The following is an 18965-nucleotide window of genomic DNA, read 5'->3' as shown; positions in this document are numbered from 1 at the left end:
AGAGAGAGACTCACTGCAAAACTAATCGAAGATGGAAAAGAACTCAAACGAGTGCAGTACTATCAAGACTTCAAATTCACCTTTGCTTCCAACCCCATACTTGTGTACTTACTGTAACCACTTATGCTACCACTGTGACAAGTGTTGTCACACAGTTCTATATATGACAGTAAAACTTTACCTCACCCCATTACTCTTCTACACCAGTTAACGAGTATTATCATGTATTTAAATATTGCCTTCATTTTGCAGATGTTATTGGTGAAGTGGCAAAAAAAAAAGGATTGGCTAATACTGAATTAATAATATGAACAGCAGGGTCTTAATGTCTTGATTCAACCCCGGGCTGTGTTCTTCTAAGGCTGATTACAGAAATCTCAATCTCAAATCTCTCTCTCTCTCTCTCTCTCTCACACACACACAGACACACACACACAGACGCACACACACACACACACACACAGAGTTATTTGCCTTTATTCCCATAAAGGGGAGCAGGAACTACCTTAGGGGCAATAGTTCCCATGACTTTAGCCAATCTAGTTTGAATGACTTCAGGTACAATTCTACAGTAAGAAACTGCCACTCAAGTGAGTCACACTAGTTGAGTGTTATTTTGAAACAAATCTTTTACGTTTTAGACAGAAATTTCTGAGTCCCAAACCTTCTAGCAGAACGAAATCCCTCCTCATCTGACCTCATGAGCCCTAAAGCAATGGCAACTGCAAAAAAACACAAATCCAGAAGACAAGTTACACAATTTCTTTCTCGTTGCTTTAGGTGTATACAGGATATTAACTGTTTCAGGGAAAAGTAAACTTTGATCCTGGACAGGCCAGCATGCCTGGGCCATTTTTAATAATAATTCTCCTAACCCCGTGGGGTCTGTGCCTAGAGACCAGGACTTTTTGAAGCATGAGGCATTTCTCTACCAAGTTTTTTCATCCTTAACCTAAGGATCATGCTCCAAATCCAGAGTTGGGACTCAGAAAGACCCTTTAACTCATACCCATGAAGCTCCGCCACGATGATCCCCTTTGCCAAATCTCCAGATGCCTCTCACACTCCCCCAAACTGATTTCATTTGCAGACGTTTTATTTACTTCGAGTTGCTATGGCACCCTATTCTGGAGCCTCCTCTTAGCACCACACTGCGTGGGGGTGAAGAGGCGGGGTGCAGTGCCACGTGGGACTAGGCTCTGGTACGGGCTCCTAATCTCCCCAGGGTGAAAAATTCAGGTCCATTCAAAATGTGTGCTAGGGAGTGCACGGCTCCCCTCCCCCACTTCGCACTGCCGAAGAGTAGGACTCTGCCCATTTCCTCTGCCTGCGAGCACTGAGCTGTCCACAAACAGGGACTTTCCACTTTCAGCAAAACAGACTACACAGAAAGATCCGCAATTGTTTAAGAGTAGAAAAGGAACCTAACTATTCACCAAAAGCAGTCCACCTGCAAGACTTCTGTGGGGGACAGGGAAGGGTAGGTGGAGAAACTGTGTCTGTGTTGGGGTGCGGGGCGGGTGGAGGGGGGCAGCTGTTCACACATACACGACTCAGTTACTAGGGTCTGTGTGGGTGTGGAGGGAAATGCAGATTTCCTTCCAAGCCTTATTTCACCGGGGCCATACGACCAAGCACGTCCTGCCTTCATCAAAAAAGGCAGACTCCAGCTGAGGCCCTTCAAGAAACCATATAAAGAAGCCACCACCCTTCACCAGAGGGGGTTTGGGACAGGGAGCGGGGGTGGAGTGCGGAAAGGCTGACGCCTATCTAGGCTCCTGGCATTCGAGAGAATGTTCAAGCACAAGCCCACACCCGACACAGCCCAGGAAGGGGAAGAGAACCACGGGCGCCTGAGTAGAGAAGGGGAAAAGATTCCCAAAAGCCAAACGACCCAATTTGAAAGCACATCCCACCAGAAGGGGAACAAGTGCAGTGACGGCACAACCAACACCTAAGCATTGTCCCGGACTCGCTCGGCAGGCAGTTCTTCTGCCTCTTCACCAAGACAAAGTCCCTACAGTTACATACACCCCGAACCAGAAAGGGTTTGCCGCCCGCCTGCCTGACCTTGCGTTTCTCGTCGCTCTGGAGCTGCCGAGGCTCTTGGTTGAAGTTTCCCCAGCGTCTTTGTTTTGCTTTCTGTATTGGAAGTTGTGCTGAAGGACTTAGGTTTTCTGCCTCTAGGAAAAATCCCAATTTACTTGAAAATTCTGAAATCTCCCAGAGCAGCTAAGGCAGGACAGTCGGGCTAACCCCTTCAGGTTACCCAGAGGGAGCGGCGTGCAGTGCTCTAAGCTCCTTCTCGAGCCCTTCAGCTCAGCCGCGGCTTCCTGTGACTGCGAACAATGCTGCTGCGTCACCCACATGCAGCTCCCAGAAATGCTTTGCAACGGAAGATGGCAGGAGGGGAGCCGAGCTCTAGTGAGCAAGCCAGCAGAGGGCCCAGCGTCCTGCGGCAGAGTCAGGAGGGGGTGTGCTGGGCAGGCGCTCTCTGCCCGGCGATTGGAGGAGAGCCCGCCGGGGAGGTGAGCCGGCCCCGCCCCGCCTTCTCCCTCCCACCGTCACCGCAAGAGGAGAACCCAGGGCCGGCCCCCAGGGCTCTCGCTGGCTGACTTCGGAAGGCGCCAGCAAAGGCAAGGCTTTAACCCATTCCAAGTCTGGTCCCGCGTTTGTCCTTGCCTCGGTCCACACCCTTCCCCCCAGGGTCACCTCTTATGGTCACAGCCGGTGCTCTCACTGGCTGCACACACCGATCTCTCCCCACTCTCAGGCAGACAGCGAGTCGCCCGAAGTTCAGCCTCTGCAGCTGGGCCAGGCCCCGAAGCTGAGCTCCTCTGGAGTTACCTTCACTCCCTGAACAACCGGCCTGCTTCACCTGCCCCTCCCCCAGCCCAGAATCCAGAACCAGCACACGTTCCCAGAAAAACCTTCAGAATGACACATTTCAACCAATACTGAGGTATTCAATACAATACGTCTGTTTAATATCAGCTACTTCCACAACAGATCCCGGCCTCTGCTCACCACCCGGGGAGCCTCCCACAGTGAGAGAACCGCCTGGGCAGCTCTGCTGGCAGTTCCCTCGTGACCAAGTCAGACCAGCTGAGGCGCAATCTCAGGTCAAGGAGCTTTACTCTCCTACCTCTCCTACCTCGGAACCAGGCACAGGGAACCAGGGGAAGTGCAGCTGCCAACTCCACACCTGCCAGTCTCCTGGGACCCTGCCCCTTGGACTACCCCGCCCTCAGGGCACCAGCACTCCTGCACATCTCCTCTGCCTATGCCAGTTGTCTGTTCTGCCTGCCTCTTTCTTGATATTCCCTGGATGAAGCAGCCAGCCTCACATCCTGTCAGACACCTCCATGCCACTTCTGACGGCCACTCGAGTGACACGTGTCACCCACTCTCCACGCACCGATCCACGGTCATGGTTAAGCTCAGACAGAATAAGCACTCTCTCAGGCTACAGTGTCCCATATATTGGGGCCAGATTTATGTAATTTTTAGACTCTAATAAATGTAACTTGGCTTTTTTGGAAATGACAGAAGCTGCTTTGAAATAAACATCTCAGGCCACTGAGAACCTAGCTCTTAACCACTGGAAACATGCTTATTTATTCTAGCTTATTCCAGGACAGTTGTTTCAGTGAGTTTCCGGTGCAGGCAATGGTCTAATAGGCTCTCTGGGGCCTGGGGCTTTGGATGCCGGTCTCTGCATATTTTAATTTTTACAGTAGTTTACCAAGGAAAAGGAGGGACTTTCGTGCTCTTCTGTGGAGCTCTTCCTGGAAATGTTTGAATGGTCATTCTAATCCTAAACCTCATTTGCACTTTTATCTTAAGACTCAGAGACCCTGTGTAATTTAGTCTTAATCACTGGACTGCCTGGGAAGTCCCTAGCCTATTATGTTAGAAAAACCTTCCTTAACAGGTGTGAGAGGTCTTCTTGGAAAATGCTTGTTTTGGTCTTAGTGTTATCTAACCTAGAGGGATGATGAAGTATGCACAAATACTTGAGAAACAAGTTACTCCAAAACAAAACAAAACACAAGTTCAAGTTGTAGCAAGCAGAAATTCTAAAGGCCACCGGAGAAGGACAAAAACCAGACAGGGCACTAGGAAACTCACTCCACATAAGTTTTCAAATCACACATTAAACAAGACCTAATTTTTTTCTCTTATTAATTCAGAATAAAAGATAGGCAACAAAGATGAGAATAAGAATATAACATTATATGATACAGGAATATAATGAAAATATTTTTAAATAATTGTATCTATTTTAACCTAACCTATATGCCTTGGAGCTGAGTTATTTAAAACTTTTTAGTCAGTAAGAATATGTGAATTATTACAAATACCTTGTCAGTAAAAATTGCAAATGAAGTTTTATTTATACAAGTTCTTTTTTTCCCTCCTTATCTGGCTTAATGGACTAAGTTCTAATTACACTGGGTCCTCTATCAGCTCTTCTCTTTATTAGTGTCAGAATCACTCCCAAAGTGTCAGATGAAGGAAATTTCTGATTAGTGTTTCTGTATTTATTCACAACCGTAACTCTCTGCTTCAGTCCCATCATACTCCTGGGATGGAGCTTAGTGTAAATTTTTATATCACAGTTACAAGATAAAATGTTAGAATCTTAGATCAGAGCAGCAGTAGCCAATTGTACCACGAAGAAAAAATTTCAAATTTATAAATTGAGAGCTTTCATCATTTAGACAATGTTGTAGTAATCAATCTGTATCATCTAACAGGAAAGTTTATTAACTGGTAAATTAAAAAGATTGGCACCTCCTTCCCTTAGAACAGAATCGACCACCCGCCCCTCAGTGTCATGCCCAGCACCTGTAAACCTAGAAGGCACTTACTTTCTTAGCCCACTTAAAATGCCTGCTCCACCACTGGACTGTAAGACCCCTGAGGGTTTGGTCCACAGTATGTTCGCATATTTATACCAACTCTAAGCCTGGTTCCTGGCAGAGAGTAGGCAGGCATCATTCACATTAGTGGAATAAGTGAATTTCATAGATCTGTAACAGTTAATTTTTTTCTGTAATAATGATACTGTTTATTAAGTACTTTACTAACATTATCATTAATTTTCACAACATCCCCACTGAGGTAGATGTTATTTTACAGAGGAGAAAACATGCTTTTATAGATCTAGTATCCTGCCCAAAAGTCACATGTTTGCCAAGCTTATCAAAAGGTTTTAGAGAAAATAGGAAAGTAGAAAAATATTCAATAACACTGAAATTGTTTCATTAAGTGAGCTGGGCAGCCAAATGTACTGATATATTAAAAGCTTCTTTATATAATACACACACACACACACACACACACACACATACATTAAGAGCTCCTTTATTACCAAAATAACACAAACAGAACAGTAAAGTCTGATTAAAAATTCAGTTTTCCAGCCGACTCCCACCATCTTGCTGTGACGCACCGTCAGCAGTTGCTATGCCCCCCTCCAGCCCCGCTGTAATGCACATACAAACAAAGACACTTTTTCTTACATTAATGGGATTGCACTATACATACTGCTCCAGGTCCTGCCTCTTTATTCAACATTTCTCAAGAACATGGCCTCTCAATTTTAGATTAGGAGCCAAGGTTACTCACACCCCTCCCAAATAAGACTTTACACATGCTCATTACTTTCCCCTGAACTCTGCCAATAAATCAAAACTTTTTAATGCCTCATTTTTCATCTAATTCCCTTCAAACTCTATACTCTATGATCTTTCTTCAACACTGCAGAACATTTTAGAATCTTCAAAGCCCTTTTACCACATCAGTAAAATTGACTTTTCTCTCAGGGAATAGGTAATTATGGATGTCTTGAGATATCCACCAATTTTCCTCTCATCTCTTCTCCTAGTTATTTGTGAGAGTCATATAGGCTACAACAAGAAACAATCCCTCTCTCTGCAGGAAGGGTAAACTCTGGGCTTGCTTTTGTCCTTTGCTGCAGTGTAGCCTTCTGTGCTGCCACAGCACCAAGTTCTCTAGCACTGCAGTCTCCAGCTGTGGCAGTAATTCGGCACCCACCCAATCCAATGCTTTTTCCTTTTTGGTGATGCTTAGATTCTCGAAGTATTTAAGCCATAAACTCAGTGTTATCTAAAGCTCAGATTAAATATAACTGGTCAAATGTAGGAATAATCCGTTTGATCTTAAGTGAAACTACCTGCAGAACTGGGTTCTAAATCTTTTGCCTTCTGTTATCAGCTACATTTTGACTATGGTATTGGGTAAACAAGAGAAGGGAGAATTCAAACACTGTCGGTCTGTGCAGTCATCCTACTGGGCCACTCGTGCCTCATGCTCTGGTCTCTATGCCACTCTGTCTCAGTGAGCAATGGCAGCCAGATTCTCCATGATTCCTGATAAACAGGAAGCTCTCTCTAGACACTTTTCACAGTGTTAAGAGTTCTCTTTAGATGGCTCTTCTTAACTCATTCCCTTTCTTGCTGCCTCCTTTTACTCTGCTTAATATTTGACACAAATCTTTCTACATTTTCCCCTATCACTCTGCCTCTGCAAATATCCTTATTTAACTACGGTTAAGGGAGTTTGTGTATTTCTATCATGACATTTGACCTGTACAACTGGTTAGTGAATTATGACTTCCTACAACTGGATTCAATGAAATCAAATCCATCTATAGACATCCCTTAGGATTAAAAAGATATTTTTCTTTTTCATGAATTAGAAATACAGATTCCCCAGGCCACAAGAACATTAGTGAGAGATAAACTTACAAATCTTTCTTCTTAGGGTTCCTAAAGGCAATTATACAAGTTAATAAGTCGCCAAAGTCACGATTTAATGTTTCCTATATGCATCCATGATGGAATAGCTACATGAAAAAAGAAACTTCTGGGGAGTTCCCTGGTGGCCTAGTGGTTAGGATTCTAGGCTTCCACTGCCGTGACCTGGGGTCAATCACTGGTCAGGGAACTGAGATCGTGAAAGCCGCGCGGCGCGGCCAAAAAAAGGAGAACCTTCTGTAGAAAAAAAGATGATGTTACACTCAAACTCTCAGGAAAACATAATTATACACGTCCCATCACAATGGAAAAGAAAAAATGCAAGTGCCCTTTGTTCACTCAGGGGTGGGAAGTGAGTTTGGGAACTGGTTTGTGAGTCTGGAAAAGTAGGCTAAGTTTGTTTTGCTGCACATTAATCATGACAGATATAGGACCACACCCACCTGGAACTTTGTTATTTCCTCCCATAAATACAAGCCACAATGATAACCACCTGCCTTGTCTAGAACAGCTGTATAAAACCAAACTATAAAAACCAACTGTCTAGCTTCTATCACTATGGAGAGGACCAACCTCACTAGGGTACCACCCCTTTTAGTCTCTTAAAGTTTTTACCACTTCACTGATGCATAAACAGTAAGATATAATTAAAATGTCAATCGAAGAAAGAAAACATTAAAAAAATTAAAAGTCTAGGTCCTATCCCAGTCTTTGGAATTCTTTCCTGAGGTATCTGGCAGAAGGTAGGGAGCACCTCAGCTGGTTGGTTAGAGGTGGCCAAGGGAAAACTTGAATCAGGAATCAGGAATGGAAAAGATGTGCTATGAGATATTTTGCCCATCTTCCTTGAGGTCACTAAAATTATTCCTTATAAATTCTTCTGTGGCTTAAAACAATCTATATGACAGGTCTGAAAAATAACACTTACTACAAATGGTGAACTGACTTTCTAATACACATACCCATGCCCTGCATCCAAGACATAATTCCAAACAGTGACCTAAAGACTTTTTGGTGTTCATATTAATGGTTACTTTTGTGTGTGTGTGTGTGTGTGTGTGTGTGTGTCCGCGCCGGGTGGCATGTGGGATCTTAGTTCTCTGACCAGGGATCTAACCCATGTCCCCCTGCAGTGGCAGTGCAGAGTCTTAACTACTAGACCACCAGGGAAGTCCCCAATGTTTATGTATAAGGAAAGATTTAATAGAACTCTCTCCAGTTCAGACAGCTCAAATCTGGATTCCTTAAAAATAAGCTCATTTCTTTGAGACCAATATATGAGGGCTGGGCTGGGCTTTGAAGATTACTAATGCTTGGAGACTTATTGAGAAAGAAGAAAAATATACAACAAGAAGAAACTTGAAATAGCAATAGGATGAATTATGTTTAAAATGACACTCTTCTCAAAAGTTGCCCCAATGTATTTAAGTCTTAATACTAGATAAATTTGAAGCTAAATATGTTAAACATGCTCAACATAACCCAACATTTCAATTTCTTTCCTCTAAATCTGCTTGGGGTAAGACTGCTAGAGATTGTTATTGGCCACTTTTGCTCTGAAACAGGCCTCTTTATCTTAGTGTAACTTAAGTTCAAAGTAACATTTCTTAATACAAACATTTTCTCGGGCTCTTGCTTTTTTTAGGGTCAGCCTGAAACCAGCATTTTTAGGACTAGATTTAAGTCCTAACTGAACGTACAAATGTTAGTATTTTCATAACAGGGACCTAACCTCATTCTAGGAATTGAAACACTGTACAGTCCAAACACACACACACACACACACACACACTTAACTTCTTTCTCGCTGAACCAAGATTACCCAAAACTCCCAAATTTTCTCTCAGAATCCAGAAACTGAATGCCCTAGCCAGATCAATAGCTGTCATGCAAAATAACCAACCCTTACCTTTACATCAGCAATGAGAGCATCTTCGTCTTCTATCCCTGTAGGGACACATTTCTTGTGCAGTGGCAGAGACTCCAATTTATCTACAAGGCAACGAAGGCCTTCAAGCTCAAAATGGGTCAGATGCACCTGTCGGTCCTTTCTGGGGCTACACTGGGGATCCCATACTTGGCCATTGTGGGAGCCCCGGCTAGAGTCAGAGGATGAGTCCCCAGACAAAGTTTTCTTCAGACTTGGAAGACTTCGGCAGGTTTTGCCCAGTCCATCATAATCCAGGTTAACCCCATTGGCTACAGGGCTAGTGAGGACAGAACGCCTGCTGCTCAAGCGCCGGGGTTCTCGATCTACTGCTTCCTCATCCCCATTTCCAGACTCCAACCCATTTAACTCCAAATCTGCCAGTATGAAGAGAAAATGCAGTAAGAACATGACACATGGCCATGTGATCAACAAGAGAAATAGGTAGTATGGGAGGGGCCTTGAGGTTATAAATGACAAAGCTGTCACATTTTAAAAATGGTCTTCCCTATTCCAACCAATTTGTCCACTGTTGAAAACCATTTACAGGTAAAAACAGGATCCTGAGCTAGCAGGACAACTGAGGTAACAGTCAACTGGATTTTTAAAAGATTGGGAAGGGTGCAGTCTTTAAACTAGAAATAAGTTACCTATGAAAATAGCTGTAAATTAGTTTCAAGTTCAAACTTAATTTGGGTATTATGGGATTTCATTATCTTTTAAAAAAATAGTATGAAGCACATATATTTAAAAAGTAGTTTTGTTCAAAGTTTTCACCATAAAATTAAGCTTTGGAATTGAAATCTTAGCAACATGGCTAATAAAACAAAGTGAATATTTTTTAAAATAAAGATTTTGATAATCAAAACAAAGTGAAAATAAAAGTTTTAATGAAAGAAGGATTTTAAAATGTTAACTGATCTTTTATTATGAAAGTAACACATGTTGACTATTAATAATTTAGAAAATACAGGAAGGTGCAAAGAAGTAAATAAGTCATCCCATATCTCTCCACCCTTGGATAACAACTCAGTGTGATGTATCTTCTTTCCATCTTTTCCTATACATATGTGTATGACTATGACTCGATGTATTTTTTTTTGTAAACCTTATAATTTATTTATTTAATTAATTTATTTTTGGCTGCGTTGGATCTTCATCGCTGCGCACGGGCTTTTCTCTAGTTGTGGCGAGCGGGAGCTGCTCTTCGTTGCGGTGCGTGGGCATCTCATTGCAGTGGCTTCTCTTGTTGCAGAGCACGGCTCTAGGGGCGCAGGCTTCAGTAGTTGTGCCACATGGGCTCAGTAGTTGTGGCTCGTGGGCTCTAGAGCGCAGGCTCAGTAGTTGTGGCACACGGGCTTAGTTGCTCTGTGGCATGTGGGATCTTCCCGGACCAGGGCTCGAACCTGTGTCCCCTGCATTGGCAGGCGGATTCTTAACCACTGTGCCACCAGGGAAGCCCGACTTGATGTATTTTTAAACAAAATTAGGATCATGCTGTATGTACAATTCTGTATCTTGCTTTCATGTATTGGTGAGCATGTTTCAGAAATGCTAAGGCAAAAAGTATCTTGCTTGGATTGAAGACTCTCCATTAAATATATGACCACAGGATACTACAGTGTTGGCTCCTCTTTATTTTTAAGGCATGGAATAGCCTAAAAATGTATAACTGAAACTATCTTGACATCCAATAAAATATTTCTCTTGATAGAAGTTGGGGAAACGTTAAAGCACAGAGGTTAAGAAAATACATTTTAGAATCTTACCAACATGGTTTAAGCTGTAGCTTTCCCACTTATTAACTCTTAGATCACGAACAAGTTTTTTAATCTCCTTGAACCTTAATGCCCCCATTTGTAAAATATGCATAATAATACCTACACCTCACAGCTAATAATAATAACTTAATGTATATAAGCTGCTTAGTTTGGTGCCTGGAATATAGTAAGAGTAATTATGATGATACGATCCTAGTTTTTATTGTGCCAAAGACCATTCTTTACAGAATAAAACATTTTAGACACCTGATTACTCTTCTCTTTTTTTTGGCTGCGCTGTGTGGCTTGCGGGATCTTAGTTCTCCCACCAGGGACTGAACCTGGGCCATGGCAGTGAACGTGCGGAGTCCTAACCACTGGACCACCAGGGAATTTCCAACTGATTACTTTCGTGAGGAGCTAAGTACTAACAACTCAGACAAAGATGAGATCCAGAATATTTCATTTAGCCCTAGTAATTCACATCTGGGTAGGAGGATCAGCTGTAACCAGTGTTCAACTTCAGTGAATGGATTTGGTACTTCTAAGTAGATAAGTAAAAAAGACAAACCATAAAAACAGAACTACTAGACTTCCCTGGTGGCGCAGTGGTTAAGAATCTGCCTGCCAATGCAGGGGACACGGGTTCGAGCCCTGGTCTGGGAAGATCCCACATGCTGCGGAGCAACTAAGCCTGTGTGCCACAACTACTGAGCCTGCGCTCTAGAGCCTGCAAGCCACAACTACTGAGCCCATGTGCCACAACTACTGAAGCCTGAGTGCCTAGAACCCATGCTCCGCAACAAGAGAAGCCACCGCAATGAGAAGCCCATGCACCGTAACGAAGAGTAGCCCCTGCTCGCCTCAACCAGATAAAGCCCACAACGCAGCAATGAAGACCCCACGCAACCATAAATAAGTTAATTAATTAATTAATTAAAAACAAAACAAACCTACTGAGCAACAGCCTACGGAATAGTCCCAGTCTCACCCTCAGTCCTGCAGAGTATCTTGAAAGTTCATGTAGGTGGAACACTTACCCATGCTAAGGGACTCTTTCTGAAATTCCTTAGTTAAGTGGGAACGGTTGGTTATGCAGTACACATAGCGCTCCAACACGTACCAACACATCTCATAGTAGAATGGATAGCGGAACTTATTTGGAACCTACACAGGAAAAAAATGATGAAAAAATCAAGCTGATAATAATTTTCAAGGAAAGAGAGTAACAAACAATCACTGCAATAATTCGCCCAGGAAAAGCACTCTCTAAGTAACCTGCAAACCTAAGTTGTCATGTGGAGCAAGAACTTAAGTGGATCTGTCAACTTAGAAAATGTTGGTCTTGGGAAATAATCACTAAAGATAAAAGGTACTTGGAAAGACCATTTAGAACTATCAAGAAGCTGTCTTATTGAGTGGGAAAGCATCAAAAACAAGTTTCAAGACAGAGAGTAAAATGTTAGTAAGACACAATATACTTAATTGAGAAAATTGTTTTAGGGTTCTTAGGATACAAAGGCATACCAACCACTCTTGCCTTTACTGTGGTTTTACCCTGAACCAGAAGGCCATGAAACACAGAATATAATAGGAAATCAGGACATGAGATAAAGTTATATGTTTTTATTATGTCCTTACATATATGAAAGTATGATTAGAGATGCATTCTCAAGGTATATCTAGTCTAGGACATGAGACTGAGTACTTGCCCCACTATTAACTCTCAGCTTGCCCGTCGCATACATTGTAGTCTACCAAAACGGTATGTCCACACATCAGGTTACTACTCCACGTGGCCTAATCAGTTGCTATCTTTAGTCTTCTTTCCAATTCTCCCCAAAAGTAGCATGAAATTATTCCAGCTGAATTATAATAAAAATAATTGCCCTTTAGATCTACCATAGTCAAGGAAATGGCAAATCAGCATGGATCAACGAGTGAGAAAGATCAACCATGGGGACTATCCTAAATACAGGCATAACTCATTTTATTGTGCTTTTGCTTTACTGAGTTTTACAAATTGAAGGTTTGTAGCAACCCTGCACTGTCAAATGACGGTTAGCATTTTTTTAGCAATAAAGTATACTTTAATTAAGGTATCTACTTTTTTTTTTAAGACATAATGCTACTGTACACTAACAGACTACATGTAATGTAAACATAACTTTTATATGCACTGGAAAACCAAAAAAATTCATGTGACTCAGTTTACTGCAATATTCGCTTTATCGCAGTGGTCTGGAACCAAATCTGCCATATCTCTGAGGTATGCCTGTATATTCTGCCCGTCTTCTTTCAGAGAGGCCATCTCTCAAAAGGATAAGGCAAACAATACTTTTACGATTGTTTTGAATATGTAACTCCTGAAAATGTTCCCACCTCCTTTCAAAGCTCCATGTCAGGTAGTCTTCCCCAGTCAAGGAGACCCAGATGGGAGTCCCTTTTCAAAACCCTTCACTAGGTCACAGGGCATCACTGTGGAATGAGGAGATCACTTTCCTCATTGCAAGGCAGGAGACACATGTACTTTTCATTAGCTTTAAAACGCAGAGGCTTCAGGCTCCGAATCTCGGTCTCTCATTGCCACTACATCTTTAACAACTAGAAGAGGTTTATCCACCCTTATTTGAAAATCAAATTAATTTACTTCTGGTGCAGTAGGAGGGAACACAAGAATTAATAGATACTTGATCCCCCCCAAATTAAACATAATATACTGGACTTCTCTGCTCGCCTTTTAAGTTTTATTAACACTTTTCTGAAAGGTCTTTTTTAAAAGTTCAGGACAACCCAAAATTCTAAAACCTCTGGGACTCTGTTGAGAGCGGAGTAATACTGACAGAAAATAAATAAATAAAATATAAAATGGGCATTAAACTTTTGATTTTTCACTTGGAACTCAAGAGACTGTACTAATAATAGCCAAGACATCACACACCCAAACTGTGCCATTACATTTTACCTATGCTGCTAGACACCACAGAGCACAGCAATTTCTAAGACTGGGTTAGAATGTTTTTGGAAGAAAAAATTTTAATACTCATTATAAAATAACTGAGCCTTTAAGAGCTATCAATAGAATAATTACTAACAATCAAGTTCAAATAGTCTATTTCTACACTGGCATGGCAAAAGTAGCCAAAACATTGTCTTAAATTTACAACACTGTATATTTCTTCCCTAAAGCATTCTCTATACATTCTCTTTTAAGTTAAATTCTGTAAGTTTATAGAAGTTTGTAACATAATAAACATATGTCAGGTTGGTATTGGCAATGTAAAAGCTTGGTGGAGAAAGTGAAAAAAAAAAAAAAAAAGGCTCTGTGTGTACATATGTAGAGGACCCAATGAAATGTTATAGAAACACGGAAGGGTTCCTATTTGGAATGAAAGAATTAAGCCGTTCTTAGGAAAAATGGAATAATATAGCAGTTAGATACTGAAATTTGACATTTTCTGATAAACAAAGTCCAGGAAAATTAGACAGATAAATCAACATCAGTTATTACCAGTTTAACCGTCTGAAGGAAATTTTTCATGCAGAGATAAGGTGATCATTTTACCTATGCCATTGAATATATATTCTCCCTTTCTTCCCTCAAACTGAGCAAACAATTAAGCTGTGGGTATAATAGCTATTTTTAGCCAAAAAAGGGAATGCTTTTTAAAAACATTTTCAGATTGAATCTTACAGCAGTGTAGGTGGTATTATCTCTTAGAATGATTTTGAGTTAAATAAGAGTATTTTACTATGAAATTATGTAATTTTTCTCTTTTGAAACATTTTAACTACTTTTACTGTTACTATAACTTAAAACTTACTAAACTATTTACTGTTTTCTGTAGTTTCATTACTTTTAACAAACAAGCAGAAGTTCAATTCTATAAAATTTATTTAAAAAGCACTGCATCCTCTCAATTCTAACAGGGCAATCCCTATAACTCCAACAATACCAATCTTATATCTTACGTATAATATAATAGCTCCAACCAGAATAAATGTTTCAAAATAGGCACCAAAATGGTTAACTGATCATGTTCACAGTAAATTGGTCAGTGACTACTCCTTCTAAAAGCTGTGAATTCTTCATTAATTGTTATTTTTTGATTTTTGATTTTGAAAACTTTCAAATCCACCAAAAAGTTTAAAAAGCAGTACCACTAAGACTTCCACAGCGTCTCCAAGATTCACCAGTTGTTAACATATCACATTCTCAATGGCTGGGGTTGGGGTGAGAAGAAAACCTAACTAAGAGAGGGTTTTGTGACATGAGAAACTTATATGAAATCAAATTTCAGTGTCCATAAACAAAATGTTATTTTATTTGAGCCATCCTCACTTATTTAAGTATTTCATTCTACAAGGCAGAGTTAAGTGCTTGTGACAGATACTGTATGGCCCACAAAGCCTAAAATATTTACTATCTGATCCTTTACAAAAAAAGTTTGCCAATTCTTGCCTTAAGGTATCCAATGCATGTAACTTTTCCCCTATATATCCAGAATGGTTTATCAGCTATGTAACATCCTATGGAAAACTGACAAAACAAGACACACAAATCATTTTCTATAGGGCTTCATTCTCTCACACAACCCCAGTTGAGAAAGGCAGTATACACATTTATAAAGTATAACAGTTTGAGTGTTACATAGTAAACAGAGTAAAGAAAGATATAAGAAACCTCTTCAAATCCAATTATTACATAGAGTTACTTACCCGTGTCCGATCTTCAATGTTGTATATTTTTAACTGCATGGGGATATTGAAGCTATGCAAAAAATTGCCTCCAAACACTAATGTGTCTGTAGGAGTATACACAGCATGAATCCAGCCTAGAAGAAAGGGAATGGAGGGCAGTGGCTGTAAGCACACGTTGTAACATGGCTCTCTCAGAGCATTAGTACAAGACTTCTGGATCACACTTTTTACTCTAATTCTGCCTCTTCACGGCTGGTCAAGTTACTTAATATCTTGCAGCCCCAATATCCTCTATAAAATCAGGATAAATTATACTTTATATGTGTGGTTGGTAAGCACTGAATGAGAAAGTACATGTAAAGTGTTTACAACAAACTTTCAATAAATGGTGCTTCCATTTTTTGGAGCACCTAATATTAACCAGGCTTAGTACAAGAGAATTTACATGTATTGTCATTTACTCCTCACAACAAAATGAGACAGGGATTTAAATATTTGACCAAAGTAATATTAGCAGGTAAATTCATAGTCAGAATTCTAATACAGGTCTGTGACTCCAAAATCTACGCTCCCTCTAAGTACTTATTTGGGAACTTAGTTACCTGATAAAAACTATTACTGAGGCTAGAGAAGACTCTAGCCTTCACAGCTATCCCTTAGCAGAGTAGGTAGCTCTTAATAGGGGGCTGTTTATCACCTGCAAAACAGGTCTTATCCCTAGGATTCTGAAGAGCTAGGGCTAATGTGGGGCTCAAACATGTAGATCTGAAAAGCCGCCACTGGCAATTCTGATACATACTCTTAGTGGAAAATCACAGACTTTAAAAAAGAAGATAAATTCTTGTCATCTACTCAGTAATGACAAGAAAGAACACGCCATTGTTTTCTGCCCACTCCAGCATCATAACCATTCTTGGTGTTGGAGGTAATCTATCAATTTATTTTTCTTTAAGAAAAGAAAGTGGCTAGAGTAGACAACCCATTTTTTTGCATCTTGCTTACCTGAGGGAATGACGAAGGTATAGCCCTGCTTGAGCTCAATGCGCTGGCAATCTGACACCCGGTCACCCAGAAAGATGTCTCCCTGTTTCCCTGACAGCAGCCAATTCTCGTACAGCTCCAGGTTGTGGGCTGTAGGGGGGATGAGCCAGAAGACCTGTGAGTTAAAAAACTTCAGTCTGTTAACAGCCATTGACATGACCCAGTCGTCTCCCTCAACTGATAAACAGGTACAAACTTAAGACCAACAGGTAGAAGAGAAACAAGCAATCCTCCCAGCCTACAGAACTTGACCATTTGGGAAATTCTAGAGGCCTCAAGGAAGTGAACCTTTTTTGTCCTCCACTTGATCAAACAGCATTAGGGCTTCCCTGGGGTTTGATTGTAGAACCCGGAACCTATACAGGACTCAGAGAGAAGGAGGGCATTTAGCTTGTCACCTAGGCAGTCCCTTATTTGCCCCTGGCTGGCTGGTCTAAATGGTCCTAAGAAGCACAGTTAGTTAGGTACAGTACCTTCAAAACACAGGCCTGAGTTGCTTTATTCCAAGGTAGTAACCAAGACTGAAAGGACAGAACTTAAGATACCACTTAAATGGATCCAAAATAAACAAAATGACTCTGGATTTGGAGGTACAGCTGTTCTAGATTTGGCCCTCACATTTTAAAAGCATCATCTGTTTTCATTCCAGTTCTACTTTTCTCTCACAAATGCTTTCACTTCTTACGAGAAAAAAGGGTAACGTAAGAGTGTAATACTATAAACCTCTGATATTAATTCTACATTTCCATTCTTACACAGCATTCAGAAGCACTCTGAGAAGCTGGAACAAAGGTCTTTATGAATGAGGATAATCTTTCAAAATCTATTTATATCCTCTGACAGGACTTAAAGGCTTCCTATGGCTACACTTCAGACCAATGCCTCTATATAGGGAAAAGTGGTTTGGATCCCAATTTGCTGATTTCATTGTGAATCTACCCATAATTTGTGTTTCCTTCTACTACTTTATTATACTTTCATGTAGAGAAATTATCTTGTCCTCCTAAAACCAGTTCCTTGCCTTCATTTGGAGAATTCTGTTTTAGGAATCTAGAAACAGGACCATTGAGGTTTACTAAGTAGTGACGCCAATACTGGTAAAATGAGAATGAACTAGATGAATAGTAATTCCTACTGGACTCTAGCCAAGAAGGTCAACTTAATCTACAATTCTCTCCAGATACGAGTGGGGACAATCCCCTAGTAGACTCGTTTCCAGGGTATATGAAGCATGCATGAACTGAAGGAAACTCATATAACCAGCTTCAGATTCCAACCCCCATCACAACTATGACCGTACCTTTCCCCCTTGATGGATGTGATACCAAACAGAGGTACCACCAAAGTCCACATGGAAGTCAGTATAGCAGCCTCGAACACTCATCAGACAGTACCTGACCCAAAAAAAGCAGTAGCATTAGTACACTGACAAGAAAAAGAGGACTTTTCCCACCACAATGCCACACTCTCCCCTTGTGTACTCCACTCCCTCTATTTTCCACCTAATAAACTCCCAGTCGGTGAGAGGAATGCAATCTCAAGTTATCATATTATCAGAAGATACTTTTGTTTTTATGTCATCATGGGCTATGGTACTCTTACATACACTCTTCCCTTTGGAACTAAAGTCTACTCTTTAAATAATTCACCTTTTTGATCACTTGGGACCCAGAGCAAGGTTCCGAAGGGAGGAACCATTTCTTGCTATCACTTTGGTGTCCCACAGCACACCGAGGAAAATGCAGGGTAAGCCACTTACTTCTGCACTTTAGGGTACTGCATCTCCAAGATGGCATTTGTTGACTCAGTCTGACTTTCTTTTAAATGCCTTGGCCACATATTGTCTACCCAGTCAATGAAATCCACCTTTAAAAAGGAGGAGGAACATTTAGGCTTCAAAGGAAGGGTTGGGATTAAAGAGAATTCTAAAGTCAAGAAAAATAGAAATTCTCAAAACACACACTGAAAGACTACAATTTAATTTTAAGCAAACAAATAATATGTTGGTGAACCTTAGGATCAATAGGCAAACATTCTAGAAATAATTATTAAGTGAAAATAAAGACTAATGGTTCCATCAGCATGATCATAAAAGTAGCCCTAATCAAAACAAAGTCATTAAATGATGCCATAGTACCCAACCAAGCCCTCTCTTCTGTGTCAGTACTGGTATAATCAGCTGTAATTTTTTTTTTTTGGTCCAATAAAAGGCACTGTCTGGAAGGTACCTATAACTTACCCAAAGATATAAGTACTGTTAGAGCAGCTAAGATACCATTTAAGAAAGAAAGAAAAGAGAAAAGAAAAGAAAAAAGAAGAGGAGAGAAGTATAATCAGCTGTACTTTTTGAATCCACCTTACAATGCAGGGGATGCAGGTTTGATCTCTGGTCGGGGAACTAAGATCCCACATGCCGTGGAGCAACTAAGCCCGTGTGCCACAACTACTGAGCTCCTGCGCCTCAACTAGAGGGCCCGCGTGCTGCAAACAACAGAGCCCACGTGCTCTGGAGGCCACGTGCCACAACTAGAAAGAGAAAACCCGCACACTACAATTAGAGAGAAGCCCGCGCACCACAACAAAGAGCCCACATGCTGCAACGAATGATCCTGCGTTCCTCAACGAAGACCTGATGCAGCCAAAAATAAACAAATAATAAATAAATCTAAAAAAAATAAAATCATTTAAGAAAAGGTTAAGATAATAAATTAAAAGAAAAAGAAAGAAAAAGGGAGGGGAGGGGAGGGGAGG

The 18965-nt window shown here is 41.0% G+C and overlaps 1 protein-coding gene across 4 annotated transcripts in view; it reads right to left on the bottom strand.

Moving 5' to 3' along the window:
• KDM2A (lysine demethylase 2A) overlaps window positions 1–18965 on the bottom strand; it is a 104524-nt gene that overhangs the window by 12494 nt on the left and 73065 nt on the right. For 3 of the 4 annotated variants that reach the window (XM_029209036.1, XM_029209039.1, XM_029209037.1), the window contains 6 exons: window positions 17974–18080; window positions 17515–17608; window positions 16176–16329; window positions 15192–15307; window positions 11513–11639; window positions 8695–9089 (listed from right to left, as the gene is read on the bottom strand). In XM_029209036.1, the coding sequence (XP_029064869.1) occupies window positions 8695–9089; window positions 11513–11639; window positions 15192–15307; window positions 16176–16329; window positions 17515–17608; window positions 17974–18080 (993 nt within the window). Of the gene's footprint in view, window positions 1–8694; window positions 9090–11512; window positions 11640–15191; window positions 15308–16175; window positions 16330–16502; window positions 16571–17514; window positions 17609–17973; window positions 18081–18965 lie in introns of those variants that run through there. The other variant, XM_029209038.1, reaches the window with a different exon arrangement.

This window comes from Monodon monoceros, unplaced genomic scaffold, assembly GCF_005190385.1.
Source record: "Monodon monoceros isolate NGI ecotype Baffin Bay Population unplaced genomic scaffold, NGI_Narwhal_1 Super_Scaffold_7, whole genome shotgun sequence".
In the NCBI taxonomy this organism is placed as follows: domain Eukaryota; kingdom Metazoa; phylum Chordata; class Mammalia; order Artiodactyla; family Monodontidae; genus Monodon; species Monodon monoceros.
The sequence above is the reverse complement of the archived record's forward strand: the minus strand, read 5'-3'. Positions and strand labels throughout refer to the sequence as shown.